This window comes from Notechis scutatus, chromosome 4 (assembly GCF_049901735.1).
Source record: "Notechis scutatus isolate UNSWTSFEM ecotype Mainland chromosome 4, rNotScu1.2, whole genome shotgun sequence".
NCBI lineage: Eukaryota > Metazoa > Chordata > Lepidosauria > Squamata > Elapidae > Notechis > Notechis scutatus.
This window is the reverse complement of record NC_142012.1, coordinates 72826847-72844880: the sequence shown is the minus strand read 5'-3', so window position 1 is coordinate 72844880 and position 18034 is coordinate 72826847. Positions and strand designations below refer to the sequence as shown.

The window sequence follows — 18034 nt, the reverse complement described above, 5'->3', positions numbered from 1 at the left end:
AAAAGCGAGGGAAGATCCTTCAGGGGAAACTGAGGGGGAGACTCACCCTTGGTCCAGATGAGCCCCCTTCCCCGCCCCTAAGGAAGCAGAGGCAGCCAGCAAGGGCAGGCAAGCCCCACTTCACAGACTCCGTCCATCCTCGCTCCCACCCAAAGCCACGAAGTCCTCCAATCGCGCATCCCAGAATCGCCCTCCCCTCAGGGGGCAGCAACGACGCCCGATTTTTCCCGAGACAAGAAGCTCCGCCGTGCAATGAAAGCGCCCTGGCTCTAGGCTCGCGGGCTCAGAAAACAACGCGAGCCGAGGTCGCTTCGGCTCCGCTCGGCTTCTCCAACATCCAGCACCGCCCTGTTCTAGTGCCGGGCCGGGCAAGTCCAAGCAGCCAGCGCGTGGAGCAGGACGGCGCCGGAGATAGTTGGCTGCCTCTTTCGCAGCACGGGAGGCCTCCCCCGGCTGGCCAGCTGCTCTCCTCCTTCTCTGCCTGTTTGTTCTGTGTGACCGAGGAGGAGGAGACCAGCCGGCTGGTTGGGGGAGGCTTTCTGCGCCGAGGGAGGCGGCTGTTGGTGTCCGGCTTTGCTCTGCTTCTCCGGCGCGGCCCTGTTCTTTACTTGGGCAGCCGGGCGCCCGCAACGGCGCCCACAGCAGCAACAGGCAGTTCCGCCCGGACTCCGCTCAGGTTTCCGGCTGGGGCTGTCAGGAGTTGCTGCCGCCGCTGCGGCCCCAGTCCCGCGTCGCCTCGGGAAGGGTGGGGCAAAACCAGGAGCCGCTGAGCCTGAGCCTCTGGTGCCACTGCCGCTGTTGCAAAGCTTGCTTTGCATGTCTATCTCATATATTAGGTTCACCTTTTAAGTTGCATTACTGAAATAAATGAACTTTTGCATGATATTCTAATTTTTCGAGTTTTACTGTGTGTGTTGGAAGTTTCACTGTGTGTGTGTTGGAAGAAATATCTATCTGGGTTCAGTTCCAAGTGGGAAGAAAGACACACTGGAAACTGATTGGAATGGTTTAATGGTGAAGTAGAACTATCAGGCATGTGTGATTCTGGGTAGCTGACCACATGGAATGGTCAAACTAGACTTAACATCTGCCTCGATCTCATCTTCTGCAATAGTTTGAATTCAATTTATGGAATACAAATTAAAGAACCCTTTTCAACAGTGACCACAACATGATTGACTTTTGTCTCAACATATGTCCACACAAAAATCATCATAATGACGGGATCCCCAATTATAACTTCAAAAAAGGCAACTATGATCTTATAGACAACAATCTCTCATTTCTTGATTGGCAACTTCTATTCACTGGATGCAATACAGTTGAAGACCATTACAACATATTTTTACTTGAAGTCAAAAGAGTCATCAAAATATATGTACCAATAACAACTCCCAAAACCAGAAAATTCAAATTACCCATAACAATAAGAAAGCTTCAATCCAAAAAGAGATCACTCTGGCAGAAAAACAAATCTGGTCACGTTGCCAACTTCAAACACCGATACAAAAATTTATGCCACCAGATAAAGACTGAATGCACCAATTATCACATCAAACAAGAGGAAAACCTTCTATACACCAATTCCACCCGCGCTTTCTACAATTTTGTAAAAAACAAACTAAAAGACTCAAGGTCCACCCCTGAAAGGACCTAATGGTAAAGACTGAAACAATGACACCATTAAAGCCAACCTCTTTAACACATTCTTTGGCTCAGTATTTGTAAACAGCAATGGATCATGCCCAATATTTCCTAGTTGAACAACAGACAACTACAATGTTCTAATACATATCAATTTTACAGAACACAATGTTGAAAAAGCACTACGCAATCTAAAACCATCTCTATCTATTGGACCGGATGGAATATGTGCCTATCAAATCCTGTAACTGTCAACAGTGGTGTCCCCCAAGGCAGTGTTCTAGGACCAATTCTCTTCATACTCTACATAAATGACCTCTGTGATCATATTAAGAGCAACTGCATTCTCTTCACTGATGATGTAAAGCTGTTCAACACCACTGACAATACTGCTACCCTTCAAAAGACCTCGACTATGTATCCGAATGGTCAAACAAATGGCAACTTCAAATCTCAACTAATAAATGCTCTGTCTTACATATTGGCAAAAAAAATCAGAAAATAAAATACAAGCTGAATAGTCAAGACCTTGCTGATGATCCAAACTCTGTCAAGGACCTTGGAGTACTCATCTCTAATGATCTAAGTGCTAGAGCCCACTGTAACTATATAGCCAAAAAGGCATTAAGAATTGTTAACCTAATCTTGCGTAGCTTTTTCTCAGGTAATAACACACTAGAGCATACAAAACATTTGCTAGACCAATACTCGAATACAGCTCATCAGTCTGGAACCCTCATTACATATTTGATATTAATACAGTTGAGAAAGTCCAGAAATATTTCACAAGAAGAGTTCTCCACTCCTCATTGCAGAATACCTTATGCCACCAGACTTGAAATTCTAGACCTAGAAAACCTAGAACTACACCGCCTTCGGTCCGATCTAAGTATAATACATAAAATTATATATTGCAATGTCCTAGCTGTCAATGAATACTTCAGCTTCAACCATAACAATACAAGAGCACACAATAGATGCAAACTCATGGTAAACCGCACCAAACTTGATTGCAGGAACTATGACTTCAGCAACAGAGTGGTCAATGTCTGGAATACTCTAGCTGATTCTGTGGTTTCTTCCCCAAACCCCAAAAACTTTAACCTTAGACTGTCTACTGTTGACCTCACCCCTTTCCTAAGAGGTCTGTAGGGGGCGTGCATAAGTGCACCAACGTGCCTACCGTCCCTGTCCTATTGATTCTTTTTATTTTTCTGATATGTATCCATTTCATGTATTTATAACTATGTTTATACTTATACCTGTTATCTTATAATCGCTTGACAAATAAAATAAAATAAATAAATAAAGATTGAGTGTTATTTATACCCTCTGTTGGGCTTTGAACTTGCTTCGTTTTCCTGTGGCAAGAAATATATCCTGATTGGTTGTCAGATTCCCATGGGGCCGTGCAGGGGTAACTTATAACTTTGTAAGTTGTCTTGATTGCCAAGCTTGGTTGAATCCTGCTGGGTGATGTCATGAAGGGGCTTTGGGAAATTCCTATTATGGCTTAATGGCTTTGCCCTGAAGGATCTTGAGTGAGGGCATTTGCTTATGAATAAACCTAGCCATCTCTTTATCTCTTAAGTGTTGACATATGCTGTGGGCTATTGAGGACGGTGGGGGCTATTAAGAGTGAGTTTGCTTCCTGCCTAAAAAACCATGTTTCTCCATTTATCATCCAGGGAAATATAATATTCTGGCTTTTTAATACTTCCTAGAATATTTCATTCTAGGAGAAGAGTGGGTGCTAACTTCCTACATATGTATTTTATATACATACATACATACTATACACACACACACATATATATAGTGTGTGTACTATATATGTGTGTGTGTGTTTGTACTATATATATGTGTATGTACTATCTCTCTCTCTCTCTGTAAGAATATGGAAGTAAGAAGGATCTCTGTAAGAACCTTTGGAGTTATGTGTGTGTGTGTTCTTACAAATTCGTACGGTATATCCCTGTCAGTGTTCTTTCTCAGCAAATCGTTAAAACACTTTGAGATGAAGATATATAACATAATCTTATAAATATCCTGAATGTTACTTTTAAAAAATATTTGATAAAGTCCAAGCTAAAAGTTCTTATAGAAAGTTAGCAATCACAGGAAAAGGATCCTTGCAGAGGATGCAGGTGCTTAAGTGATTGAATTAAAAACAAATAAGGAGCGAGACAAGCTGTGATGTCATTCAAGCCAGCAGCTGCTAATGTAAAATTGGCACAACTGGAGAGTCTCAGGGATTCCCAGCAGCTAAGCTGAGAAGAGAGATTCTATTTCAGTCAAGTTCTGTTCTAGCCACACATTCTTTGTCTGTCCCCCCCACACACACACACACACAAGACCCATGGAAGATCCATGGCAGCATTACAGATGTCTGTAAAACATGGTATGGCACGTTACCAGTTCTGCAATATTAGCCATGCTGGAAGGAGGTACAATACTGCATGGAAGCTAATGAAAAGCAACAGAGACGCTTTCCTAAATGATAGAATTTGAAGGCCTAATAGGTTTTGAGTACAGCACCAGTACAGGGCAAAAATCTAAATGAAAGTATTCCAGACAGAGGCTAAAGAGCTCCCAATGTCTTTCTGAGTAATTGAACTCTAACAAGCAGGAGTCTTTTCCTAACTATCATTTGGAATCTGCCTTTCTACTGTGGAAAGGGAATTTCACGAAGGCAGTAATGTCACAAAAAACAGGAAAAGCCCAAGGGGAACATCAGGCCAGCCAGAAAACAAATTTACATAGGAAAAGGAATCAAATAAAAAGTATTAAAGAATCCCTATAGACAAAAGCCTGAGTAATTAAGAAAACTAGACAAATAGAAAAAAGGAAACAAAAAGATAATTCAGAAAACCCTTACAAACACAGGACATACCAAATAAGCAAAACAAACAGACAAAAGACACAAAATATAAATTACAAAAGGGACAGACAGGAGATTGCCACAGAACAAATATGAAAAACTATCTTAAAGCTAAAAGAGATTACAGAAAACCAATAATACAATCTGGCCACCCCGCGGAGTTTGCCTTCCGCACCCTGCGGAGTTTGCCCTCCGGCGGGAATAAATACAAACTCAAACAGGATTTATTTATTTATTTATTTATTTATTTATTTGATTTGTCAATTGTTTACAAGATAATAAGTACAAGTGTATACATAGTTGTGAATATATGAAATGGGTACATATAAGAAAAATAAAAGAATAAGAGAAACAATAGGACAGGGACGGTAGGCACGTTGGTGCGCTTTATGCACGCCCCCTACAGACCTCTTAGGAAAGGGGTGAGGTCAATAGTAGACAGTCTAAGGTTAAAGTTTTTGGGGTTTGGGGAAGAGACTACAGAGTCGGGTAGAGTATTCCAGACATTGACCACTCTATTGCTGAAGTCGTATTTCCTGCAATCAAGTTTGGTGCGGTTTACTTTGAGTTTGTATCTATTGTGTGCTCTTGTGTTGTTATGGTTAAAGCTGAAGTATTCATTGACAGGTAGGACATTGCAATGTATGATTTTATATACCATGCTTAAGTCAGACTGAAGACGGCGTAATTCGAGGTTTTCTAGTTTTAGAATTTCGAGTCTGGTGGCGTAAGGTATTCTATAACGGGTAGAAGAGTGGAGAACTCTTCTTGTGAAATACTTCTGGACTTTCTCAATTGTGTTAATATCACATACGTGATAAGGATTCCAGACTGATGAACTGTATTCGAGTATTGGTCTAGCAAATGTTTTGTATGCTCTGGTTAGTAGTGAGATATTACCAGAGAAAAAGCAACGTAGGATTAGGTTAACAACTCTTAATGCCTTTTTGGCTATGTAGTTGCAGTGAGCTCTAGCACTTAGATCATTAGAGGTGAGTATTCCAAGGTCCTTTACAGAGCTTGGGTCATCAACAAGATCTTGACTATTCAGCTTGTATTTTATTTTCTGATTTTTTTACCAATATGTAAGACAGAGCATTTATTTGTTGAGATTTGGAGTTGCCATATGTTAGACCATTCAGATACATAGTCTAGATCTTTTGAAGGGTAGTAGTATTGTCTGTGGTATTGAACAGCTTTACATCATCAGCGAAGAGAACGCAATTGCTCTTGATATGATCACAAAGGTCGTTTATGTAGATTATGAAGAGAGTTGGTCCTAGAACACTGCCTTGGGGAACACCACTATTGACAGGTACTGGATTTGATAGGGCGTTCCCAATTTTGACCATTTGTTGTCTGTTTGACAGGAATGCTTCTATCCAGTTATTCAGTTGTCCAGAGATACCATAAGATTTTATTTTTAGGAGTAGTTTGTCGTGTACCACTGAATCAAAGGCTTTACAGAAGTCTATGTAGATTGCGTCTATTGCTTTGCCCTGGTCGAGTTGTGTCGTCCATATGTTTTTGCAGTGTAAGAGTTGCAGATTACAGGATAGTTTTTTTCTGAAACCAAATTGTTTATTGGAGAGTAGGTTGTTTGTCTCTAAATGGAGGATGATGGATTGGTTAATAATTGATTCCATGACTTTACAGGTGACGCAGCATAAGGAGATTGGTCTGTAATTTTCAACTAGGCTTGGGTCTCCCTTTTTGAAGATGGGAATGACTGTGGCTTGTAACCATAGGTTGGGCAAGGAGCTGGTTCTGAAAGATTTTTCAAAGATTATGCTTAGAGGTTTGGCTATGGCAGCGGATAGTTTTCTTAAGAAGTAGGCACATATTCCATCCGGTCCAATAGATAGAGATGGTTTTAGGTTGCGTAGTGCTTTTCAACGTTGTCTACTGTAAAATCGATATGTATTAGATCATTATTGTTGTCTTGTTTGAAACATTATTGTTTGAAACATTATTGTTTGAAATAATTTCAAACATTATTGTTTGAAACATTAGGCACCAATACAAACACTCACACAAAATCAACTTACAAAGGGAGAAAAGGGTATAAAAAACCAGGGACTTACCATAATTAGGTAGCTAGCCCAGGAATGCAGACTTCTCGCTGTTCTCCACCTTCCTGAAAAATAAAAAGATCCAGCTTTCAAGCAGTTGTCCGTATCCTTGCGCCGGAGCTCTCCCAGCGGGAAAATCGAATCCTCGAAAGAAAGGCATTTTGGCACCTTTCAACACTACAATCCAAGCTTCTTATCCTGCACTCTGGAATGAGAGAGGTCTGCTTTGACCTTTTTCTGTCTGATGTTCTTCTGGCTTCTTTGAAGTGTTCTATTATATTTTCCCCACAAGATTCTTCAATTCAAGACCACAGGATTTGTATGACTCCACAATGTGTGAGGCTTTCTGCCATCTTTATGCATAGAGATGATTAACCTTGGAATTTAATCAGACCCAGTACTGCTCCTGAGGGGGGAAATGGGTCAGTTGGTTGCACTGCCTGTCCATCTGAGGTTTTCCACTGGTGAGAATTGCATCCACTTCATTGCCCTCATGGCATCCACTCCCTGGGGTTTCCCCTTTTTTCCCACAAGTGAAGGCACCAGGCTATTTTCTAATTGCTCTAGAGAGGGGTAGGCAGGGCACTGGCTAATTACCATTGTATTGCCCCATTAACCATCTGGAGGAAATGCTGGCCCATTTGGGGAGGAGAAAGATGAGGACTCTTCACACTCATGAAAATTTGAGGTAAAAATGAAGCCAGTCCTCAGAGCCTTCCTCCACTTTGGAATGAAGGCCTGGCATTCTTGCCTGGACTATGCTTCACATGCTCCTCCATTAGTGATTGCCCTGCTTCCTTTTCACCTTTCCCCTGCCAGGAAAGCCAACAACAATCCCTTTCCTTTCTGGGGAAGTCTTTGAGGATTTGAGATTTTCATGGATAGACTTTTCATATGTGCACTCTTGCTTTTGACATTTTCCCATCTGGTGCATCTGCTGGTGGACAAGTTAAAATGGAAAAAAAAAAAAGCAAGCCCAGTTTTACCCATCTTTCTATGACTTGGGCTGGAAGAGAAACTGGCAGAATTGTTGTCAATGTAACATGGTTATGAAAGAAACTAAATTGAAAAAATTAAATAAAAAAAATAAAAAAAATTAAAGCTCCATTGATGAACTTAGAAAAAGTGGGGAAAGGCCCACCATTCACCAGGCCCACAGGAAACTTAACGTCCTCTAGTGTTTTACCAATTCAGTAGGGGAAAAAAGGGACAGAGCTCCAGCCTCCTTTGAAGGGCAGGTGGGCCAGGCACCCAGGAGAGAATAGTCTGGGGGGAGGGGGACAGCAGGCAGGACAGTAGGGAGGGAAAATTCCTTCCTTTGTACATAGTAATCAATTCAGGGGTGGCATTCTACCAGTTCATTTTAAAAAGAGTGTTAGTTTCAACCTACAGGTAATCCTCAATTTAGAACCATCCAAGCACTGGAAAAAGTGACTGGTTAGAACCAGTACTCTCACAACTGTTTCAGCATCCCTACAGTCACGTGGTCAACATTTGGGTGCTTGGCATTTGGCATGCATTTTTGATAGCTGAACTGTCCCAGACTCATGGGATCACCATTTGTAACCTTCCTAACTGTCTTCCAACACGAAAAGTGAATGAGGTAAATTGGATTCACTTCACAACTGTGTTATTAACAACTGCAAGTGGTTCACTTGGCAACAATGGCAAAAAGGTCATAAAATTGGGCATGACTCATTTAACAACTGCCATGCTTAATAACAGGAATTCTGGTCTCATTTATGGTTGTGAGTTGAGGACTGCCAGTATTAGGTCTAGTCTCCACTCTGCTCTAAAAGATGGTTAGCTGAGCATCTAGTCCAGGGGTGTCAAATTCGCAGCCCACGGGCCAGATGGGTCACGTGCTGGCCCCACCCCCACCCAGTTTAGTGAAGGAGGGGAAAGTCCTGATACGTCACGTGATACCACCATGATGACAAGAGTTTGACACCCCTGATCTAGTCCATTTCCATAGTCTTCCAAGTAGTTTTCTACTACTTAGGAATTCTTCCATGTTCATTTCTATATTTCAGATCCATTGGATAACACTGAGAAAATTTTGTGGTGGTAAAAATTATTGTTGTCATCATCAACACAAAATATATTTAGAATTGCCCAATTGATGCCAATCTGGATTCAGTTTAACTTGGCAAAATTCTTCTTCCATTGCCATCCTTCTGCTTGCCTCATTAGTTCAAGTCTATAGAAAGGAAGTTGTCAGAGGGAGAAAGCAATTGATTATAAGGAAGAAGCTTGGAACACCAGATATACAGCTATCATTTTTATTGCACAAGAATTCCTGATGAGGTATTGTATAATAAATTATTGAAGTCATAGATATTGTTTTAATAAGACACTTATGCATTAGCACTGAACCAAGTGTCCCCCATGCTATAAGTCCCCTGTTGTCTCAGAAACATTGTACCATATCTTTCAAAAATCCTGGAGCACCTGAGAAATGGGAAAGGGCTGATGTGGTTCCCAACTTCAAGAAAGAGGGAAAAAAGACCCAGGAATCTACAGACCAATCAGCCTAACATCAATACCTGGGAAGATCCTGGAAAAGATAATCAAGAAACAGATCTGTGAATATGTAGAACAAGTTATAAAGTTATAACTAGTAGCCAGCACAGGTTTGTTAAAAACAGATCATGCCAAACTAACCTTATTTCATTCTTTGATAAAAATGACCAAATTAGTAGAACAGAGAAATGCTGTGGACGTAGTATAGCACTAGCAATAGCACTTAGACTTATATATCGCTTCACAGTGCTTTACAGCCATAAGCAGTTTACAGAGTCAACATATTGCCCCCAACAATCTGGGTCTTCATTTTACCGACCTCGGAAGGATGGAAGGCTGAGTCATAGTATACTAAGATTTCAGTAAGGTATTCTACAAAGTAGACCACAACCTACTTTTTGGTGAGCTAGAAAAATGTGGAATATTTGGAATCCCACCAGATGGATTTGCAGTTGGCTCACAAACCATACTGAACAAATAGTCCTTATTGGTACTAAATCTACATCTCTGTGTAAGTAAACAGTGGTTTCACCTTAGGTCCAATACTCTTTAATACCTTCATAAATGACTTAGATGAGGGAGTAGAAGGAGAACTCATTGAATTTGCAGATAACACTAAGCTGGCAGGAATAGTCAACACCCCAGAAGACAAGCTCAGGATCCAAAAAGATCTTGACATACTTAAACAATAAGCCCTTTCCAACAAAATGAATTTTAATGTGGATAAAAGCAAAGTTTTACATTTAGGCAGGAAACACTAAAGGTATAAGTACAGATAAAGCAATGTCTGGCTGAAAAACAGTAACTCTGAGGTTGACCTTGGGGTCCTAGTGGATGATCATTTGAATATGAACCAGCAGTGTGCAGCAACAGTCAAAAAACCTAATATAATCCTGGGTTGTATAAAGAGAGGCATAGAATCAAAATCATGCGAAATATTAGTACCATTTTATAAAACCTTAGGCCACACCTGAAATAGTGCAACCAATTTTGGTCACCATACTACAAAAAAGATGTTGAGACTTTGGAACAAGTGCAGAGAAGAGCAACTAAGATGATCAAAGGCCTGGAGCCTAAAACATATGAAGAACAGTTGCAGGATAGAGAAAAGAAGGGCTAGGGGCGATATGATAGCAGTATCCCAGTATTTGAGAGGCTGCCTCAAAGAAGAAGAGAGGGTTAAATTATTCTCCAAAGCCCCAGGGGGCAGGACAAGAAACAATGGAGAGAAGCAACCTGGAATTCAGGAGAAACTTCCTAGCAGTGAGGATAATTAACCAGTGGAATAGCTTGCCTTTAGGGTGCTTCCCCACAGAAGGTTTTTAAGAAAAGACTGGACAGTCACTTGTCTGAAACGGTATAGGGTCTCTGCTTGAGCAGGGGGCTGGACTAGAAGATCTCTAAGGTCCCTTCCAGCTCCTATTCTATTCTATTCCATATTCCATATTCCATTCCATTCTATTCTACACATAAGCCTTACATTTTCCATCTGGATGCAGAACTTTATCTCAGCTGCATTCCATGCATTTCATTGCATTGGTCAGACCTGTATAGATATTTCTGAATCTTCTTGCTTTTATCTAAAAAATTAGCTCTTTATGTACCTTTTTAAAACATATCACCTAATAAATCAACTAAAACACTTTGAAGATAACAACATATAGGAGAGAAATAACCTGGAATTAAGAAGAAATTTCCTAACGATGAGAACGATTAACGAGTGGAAGACCTTGCCTTCAGAAGTGGTGGTTGCTTCATCACTGGAGATTTCTAAGAAGAGACTGTCTGAAATGTTATAAGGCAGTGACCGCTAACCTTTTAGTTGCCGCGTGCCAAAAGTGTGCACACATGCGTACCTGCACCCATAATGCAATGCATGCCTGCCCCCCGCCCCATGTGCCGTGCGCCTCTGCGCATGCACCCCCACGCCTCTATGCATGTGCATGCATCTCCCGCACGCCCCCCTGCACATGCACAACAGATACCCAACAATCAGCTGGCTGGCGGGAGGCATGCGCGCATGCACAGTAGACCTAATCTGGGGCGATGGCTTGCATGGTGGCAGAGATGGCTCCGTGTTCCCCTTCGGGCATGCATGCCAGAGGTTCACCATCACGGGTATAAGGATTGAATTAGAAGACCTCCAAGCTCCCTTCCAGCTCGATTCTGATTCAGTGAGCATTACAGCAAGACACTGGAATGCTTTAGATACAGTAAACCCACCTGAGTGGTTTCTATTGTTTATCCCTTCCTATCTGGTTAGCCTGGTTAGCCTGCCACACTATCTTTGAGAGATACTGTATATACATACTTTTTTGTTTGCTGTGCCACAGGCCCTGAGTGTTCCTTCCCTCATCACTATTCAGGTCAGGTTAGCTTGCTGTGAATGTATTATTACAAGGTCATTTTAAGCAGTTTACATGTGTGGTGTGTGTGTATGTGTGTGTGTGCATCTCATAGGTTTGATGGTGAATATAGCTCTTGTGTGTATGGGAGGATACCTTCGACCAGCACATTGCATCCTCTCATCCAAGTAATTAATCAAGATGGACAGCAGAGGGCCCAGGGATTCATGGAAAAAGGACCTTGAAGTGAGGGCAGCTAGAGAACACAGTATCTGGGAAGTATCAAAGGTGGAATGTCAAAAAAGGGAATCCTTACAGTGTCATCCCAGGGGCCAGTAGGATGAACAGATACAAAAAATGTAATGGCTCAGAAGTGGATCTTGTAATCTACATAACTGACTAAAATTCTCTTCCTTTTCTGATTGCTCCAGGGCAACGACCAGAGACCTGTCTGGGGCAAGATTACTGCGCTCCCCTTCTCCTAAACAACCGCAAGTTGCCTCACTTGCTTCTCCACTAAACCAAGCCTCCCAGGGACAGAGTTTTGAAACAGGAGAGCCCCAAAGTGCCCCAGAAGTTAAGCAGTCCCAGCGGAAGCAGCTCTTGGAGAACGTGACCTCTCCCCCAGACAGTGAAGCATACTACGCTGAGACAGACAGTGACGCTGATAACATCACCCAAGAAAAGCACCGGAGAGCTCGCAAGAAGACTCCCCGTTCCCCCCCAGGGGGACCAAATAACAAAGCGGGTGGGCCACAGGATGAAGTCTCCGAGCAGAGTGGCTATGACAGCACACCTGAAGTGCTGGCACAACGTGGAGAAGGAGAAGGGCTTGGTGGAGTGGCTAAGAGGGAGATTGTATTTCACGCAGAAAACTACACTGATGCACCACCTTTCTCAGAGAGTGAAGTTTTCCTACATCCAGCCTTATCTGAAGAGACGGCGGCTCCCCCTGAAGCTATGCTCCTTCCACATGCAACTAGGACAATTCGAGCAGAGCGGCACTTGATCCCTATGATAGGTCCTGTGGAGCACCCTGTCGATGAAGATCTGACTACCAGCTATGCAGAGAAAGCAAAGCAAGCTAGTAGGTCGTCTGTAATGCTGTTCTGTTCCCCTACTAATGCTTTTAAAAAATTTAATTTTAGCTGTTATAGAGTTTCTATTTCCGGAAGCATGTCTATTTGCACATAAAATGCTGCTTTGTGCCCCCCTTGACTTTTTTAGCATAGTCTAGAACAGCAGTTCCCAAACTTTTTCAGTCCACCGCCCCCTTGGTGCTACAAACTCATCCTCGGTGCCCCCCACCCAGGGGTGGGATTCAAATTTCTGTGGGCATGGCCTAATTTGAGGGTGTGGCTTGCTGGGCATATGACTGGGTGGGTGTGGCTTGCTGGTCACGTGGCTGACTGGTGTGGCTTGCTGGCTGGGTGTGGCTTGGTGGTCAGGTGACCAGGTAGGTGTGGTTTGGTGGTCATGTGACTGGGTGGGAATGGCCAGGTGACCGGCAAACGAAATACAAGTGGTCCTCACTTAATGGCCAGTTGTTTAGCAAGTGTTCTAATTTATGACTACCCTCCCCAGAGCTACTTGACCTGTTTTTGGAGTTTTGACAGCCATGCACCCGCATACACACACACTCCCTTCTAACCCTGCTGGAGCAGGTCATTGGACTAGAATCGGAAAGCATCTCTGATTAGATTCTAGTAGTGAATAAAATCTAATCAGAGATGCTTTGCCAATTCTTATTGATTTGTTTTATTTGTATTTCTTTATGTTGCTGAATTGCATTGACATGTGTGTCCCTTCTTGTGCACAGCCCAGAAGCTTTTGTGATTCAAAAGCAAAAATTACCAACCTCTGGCTTTGTTTTACTTTTCAAACGTGCCGCCACTGTCACGTTTTAGGTGCCGGCCCTGCATGTCCACCCCATTGAGCCCGCTGCACCAGAGGGACCTGCCCAAGCAAGTCCAAGCGGAGCAGTGCAAGTCAACGGGGTGAGCCTGAGAGAGGGAAAGAGAGAGAGAGAAAAGAGAGAGGGAAAGAGAGAAGGAAGAAAAGAAAGAGAAAAGGGAAAGAAAGAAAAAGGGACAAAGAAAGAGGGGGGGATGGAAGGAAGGGACAGAAAGAAAAAGAAATAAGGGAGGGAGGAGAAAGATAATGAGATATCTATTCTAATCCAATCATCTGCTCCAACAGGGTTAGAAGGGAGCGTGTGTGTGTTCTCCCTGTAATTTACCAGTACATTTTGGTTTTGCCTTCTTCAGAATTGGCACTGTAATACATTGGGGAAAAGTAATTTTTTAGGGTGGAGATCTGGTCCAATGGATCCTGTTTAAAGCCTCAACAAAATATGAGAGCTTTCTGATAGTCTTGACTATGTTTTGTCCACAAAACCTTTAATAGAAGCCAAAGAGGTTTCAATGTGGAAAAGGGCCTCAGTCTGACTAGGTCTCATTTCAATCTGATCAGTTCTCTCTCTCTCTCTCTCTCCCTCTCCCTCCCTCCCTCTCTACTGGCTTTGCTCTACTTTCCTGATGTGCCTGTGGGGCTGGCACTTCGAACATGGATGGATGGATGGAGAAAGAGAGAGAGAGGTAGGGGTAGGTAGGTAGGCAGACAGGCAGGCAGACAGACCATTTGGATGAATGTATGGATCAATAGGTAGGTAGGTAAGTAGGTAGGCAGGAGGTAGGCAAGGAGGCAGGAAGACAGATAGAAAGACAGACCTTTTGGATGGATGGATGGATGGATGGATGGATGGATGGATATTGGTAGGTAGGTAGGAAGATTGATAGATGTATGTATGGATAGATAGGTAGGTAGGTAGGTAGGTAGGCAGGCAGACAGACAGAAAGACAGACAGACAGGTAGGAAGGCAGAGGAAGGGGGGCTTTGACCACATGCCCAATATCCAGGATCCTACTCAGCCAAGCCCACCCCTCTTTGTAGTTGCCGTGCCTGACAACAAATTCTCAGGCTGCCCCTCCCACCAGGGATCAGCCTCCCAAGCTGCCCTCCCTCCCGGGGCACTCACGTTGTAGAGGGCAGTGCTGTTCCCTCCTTCCTGGAGCCGGTACAGGGCAGGGTTGAGGAAGCCCAGGGCAGGCAGCGGCGGCACGTTGGGAAAGTAGAGCTTTCCATGTTAGCCTGCATACTATTCAAATCATAAAAAACAGGAGGAGGACAGAGAATAAAAAACAAGGAGGAGTAGGGAAATGCAGGTATTTTAAAATAATTCTAGCGATAAAATTATTTAGTAATTATCTAGTAAAATCATTCAAAAATGTGAATTTTTTGGAGGCAATGTTTCAACAAGCAGCGATAAATGTTTCTGTATATCAGAACAAAGGCTGATTCAGATGACTAGGATTATATTATTTTTGCTTAACTGCACTATAATTTGAGTAACCAAATAAGACATTTTCTTAAATGTGCTCCTCCACAAACAAATAGGAAATACAACATGGGCATTGATGATTAAAACTCATTTCTCTGAAGGTCTTGATAATTCTAGGATGATAGCTAAGAATGTAAGTCATTGAATTATCTTACTGTTCTTCGGCATTTATCAGCCCAACCTGCAATGGATACTGGTGTTAAAGCTAAGAATACACAAACTCACCACATGCACAGAACAATAAGTATCAATGATAATTGACATTTTAGGACATTGTAATATTAAAATGAAATAAGGAAACGGTATCCAAAATACATAGAATTTTAGTATAATTCAGTCTTAAAGAACGAATTAATCATTAAAATTAATCTTTTGCTTATCTATGTTATATAATAAGAAGAAAAACAAAGACAAACTAGTTGTTCTGCAGCTATTGAATAATTTTGAATACTTGCAGCCAACTAACTCCCAGAGCTCATTGATGGAACTTATCCAACCAAGCAGAATGCCCAAAGATTGACTTTGACCTTGGAGTAATTCGTGATGCCTAAAGCGTGCTGATATAAATGAACAGATGTTTACACCTCCCATTTCTTAAAAAAAAAAGAATTCCTTCCTATTGCAATTAATCAATAGTATTTAGACTCTGACAAATTGCTAAGGGAAGATCTCAATTCCCTCTTGAAATGGGATGAAGTTGAAAGTTGGGTGGGCTGAGGATCCTTAGTTCCTCCCACTCAATTGGCTGTTTCATTGCTACCATGCCCCTCTTGGGGCTTTCTAGAAAAGGATTTTTGGACCTCAGACTCAGCCTTAAAATGTAGCGCTTAAGGCACTAAGTGATAAACAAAAGACCCTGTGTTCTAGTCCTGCCTTAGGTACCAAGGTAACCTTTGGTAGGCCAGACATTCTCCTAGAACAGGGGTCTGCAACCTTAAACACTCAAAGAGCCATTTGGACCTGTTCCCCACAGGAAAAAAAACCACCAGGAGCCAATAATATAACAACTGGTGTGACTGGGTGGGCGTGGACAATTCAATGTCACTCACTCCCACTCAGTCACCTCCTGCTCTGGAATATGGAGCGAGTCTCCATCCCCCATGATCACCCTTACCTTCTCAGGCCAGGCGAGGAGTGATGGGGAGAGAGGGGAGGAGCCAGCCAATAGGGAGCCACAGTAGAGGGTCAAAAGAGCCACATGTGGCTCTAGAGCCGCAGGTTGCAGACTCCTGTTCTAGACGGAGAACTTTGCCAACAAAAATGCAGGGTCTAATCCAGGCAGTTCCTGGGAGTCAAGATTGACTTGAGAGTACAAACAAATTACATTTATTTGCTCTATGGGCTTTTCTTCACAACTTGTTCATCATGGCTTGGAAATCTCATTGACTGTTCTTATGGAACATATTCTAATGATAGAGCTTAATAGAAGGAACCCAATTAATTTTGATAGATAATCCCTAGCTGTTTTTGCTCACCCAACCAGAACTTAACAACCCAGTCTGTGCTATGATGTAGGGCTTTATAGATGAGCTAGAATTTGCTAAGTTCCTTTCACTGGCTGAGGCTGGTGCTGTGCCAAATAGCATATTACAGGTTTTCATTTGTTTCGGCCAAAAAAGGTTTTTCCATGGCTTTGCTTTCTACTGTTGGTATTACTAGGGCAGAAAGATAGTGCTAGGTTGCTTACTCTGATTTACTTAAGATTTATTTATATAAACAATTTCTATGTTTACCCATCTCACTACTATGACTCAGAATGGTGAACAGGAATGTAAAAAGAAACCAAGCAAACAGAATAAAAAATATGTACAATAATAATAATATACAGGTAGTCCTTGAGTTACGACATAATTGAGCCCAAAATTTATGCTGCTAAGTGAAACATTTATTCACTTGAGTTTTGCCCTATTTTGAACCATTGCATTTGTTAAGTTAATGACATGGTTGTGAAGTGAATCTAGATTTCCCATTGACTTTGCTTGTCAGAGGTAGCAGAAGCTGATCACATGACCCCCCCTGGGACACAGCAACCATCATAAATATGAACCAGTTGCCAAGCATTTAAATTTTGATCATGTGACGATGGGGATGCTACAACGGTTATAAGTGTGAAAAACGGCCATAACTCACTTTTTTCAGTGCCATTGTAACTTTGAACAGTTACTAATATTTGTATTCCAGAGGTCTGATCAAATGGATCATTCCATTTTACAATCGGTAAAAAACAATAGCCATAAAAATAAACCAACTAGCAAAGTGTTAACACGCACATGCTTCTAGGTTCGGCTTATATATTAACTCACTCACACGCTCACAGCCCTGGACACCTGCCACACTCAACATTACTTTCAAGGGAACATTGAGGCACAACTGGTTCTTTAGAAGACACAGAGACCCAATGAATTTAAAATAAGAGCAAACTTTATAGATTGGAAGCCAAGTCTGGCTCCAAAGATGATTCAGAGAAGGGCCAGTTTGATGATCTCTTTTATCCCCAAAATCCTTGCTTTGTTTTGGTGATGGGACTTGGGGAGGGGTTTCCTATGGACAAGTTCTTTTGCTGATCCAGGTGACATTTTTTCTTTGTTTCCTTAATGACCTGGTTCCTTCTTAACTACTTTTCCTGCGGGAATTTTTCCTGGCTTTTCTCACCCTGCTTATGTGGTTGTCATCATCTTTAGGTATCGCAGCTTCAGCCTAGTCTTGACTTAAGCATTCATTTATATAAACAATTTCTATGTCTATTCATCTCACTACTTTGACTCAGAATGGTGAACAGGAATGTAAAACAAAATAAAACAAGCAGAATAAAAAATAAGTGCAATGATAATGATAATGATAATAAGCCAGAGGTCTGATCCAAAGGAACATTCCATTTTACAATCAGTAAACAACAACAGCCATAAAAACAAACCAACTAGAAAAACTTGCCAAATCTTCCACAAATACTTAAGGGAATAAGCAATATTTAGCACCTCGCGGATAGCCAGTAAGGTCAGCGCCATCTGTATCTCTCAGAAGAAGGTACTGTAGAATCCTACATAGCTTTTTCTCTGGTAATATCACACTACTAACTAGAGCATACAAAACATTTGCTAGTCCAATACTCAAATACAGCTCATCAGTCTGGAACCCACATTACATATCTGATACAATTGAGAAAGTCCAG

The 18034-nt window shown here is 42.0% G+C and overlaps 1 protein-coding gene across 1 annotated transcript in view; it reads left to right on the top strand.

Moving 5' to 3' along the window:
- SYNPO2L (synaptopodin 2 like) overlaps window positions 1-18034 on the top strand; it is a 69485-nt gene that overhangs the window by 25763 nt on the left and 25688 nt on the right. Inside the window, exon 3 of the mRNA XM_026674255.2 lies at window positions 11897-12552. Coding sequence (XP_026530040.2) covers window positions 11897-12552 — 656 coding nt within the window. The remainder of the gene's footprint in view (window positions 1-11896; window positions 12553-18034) is intronic.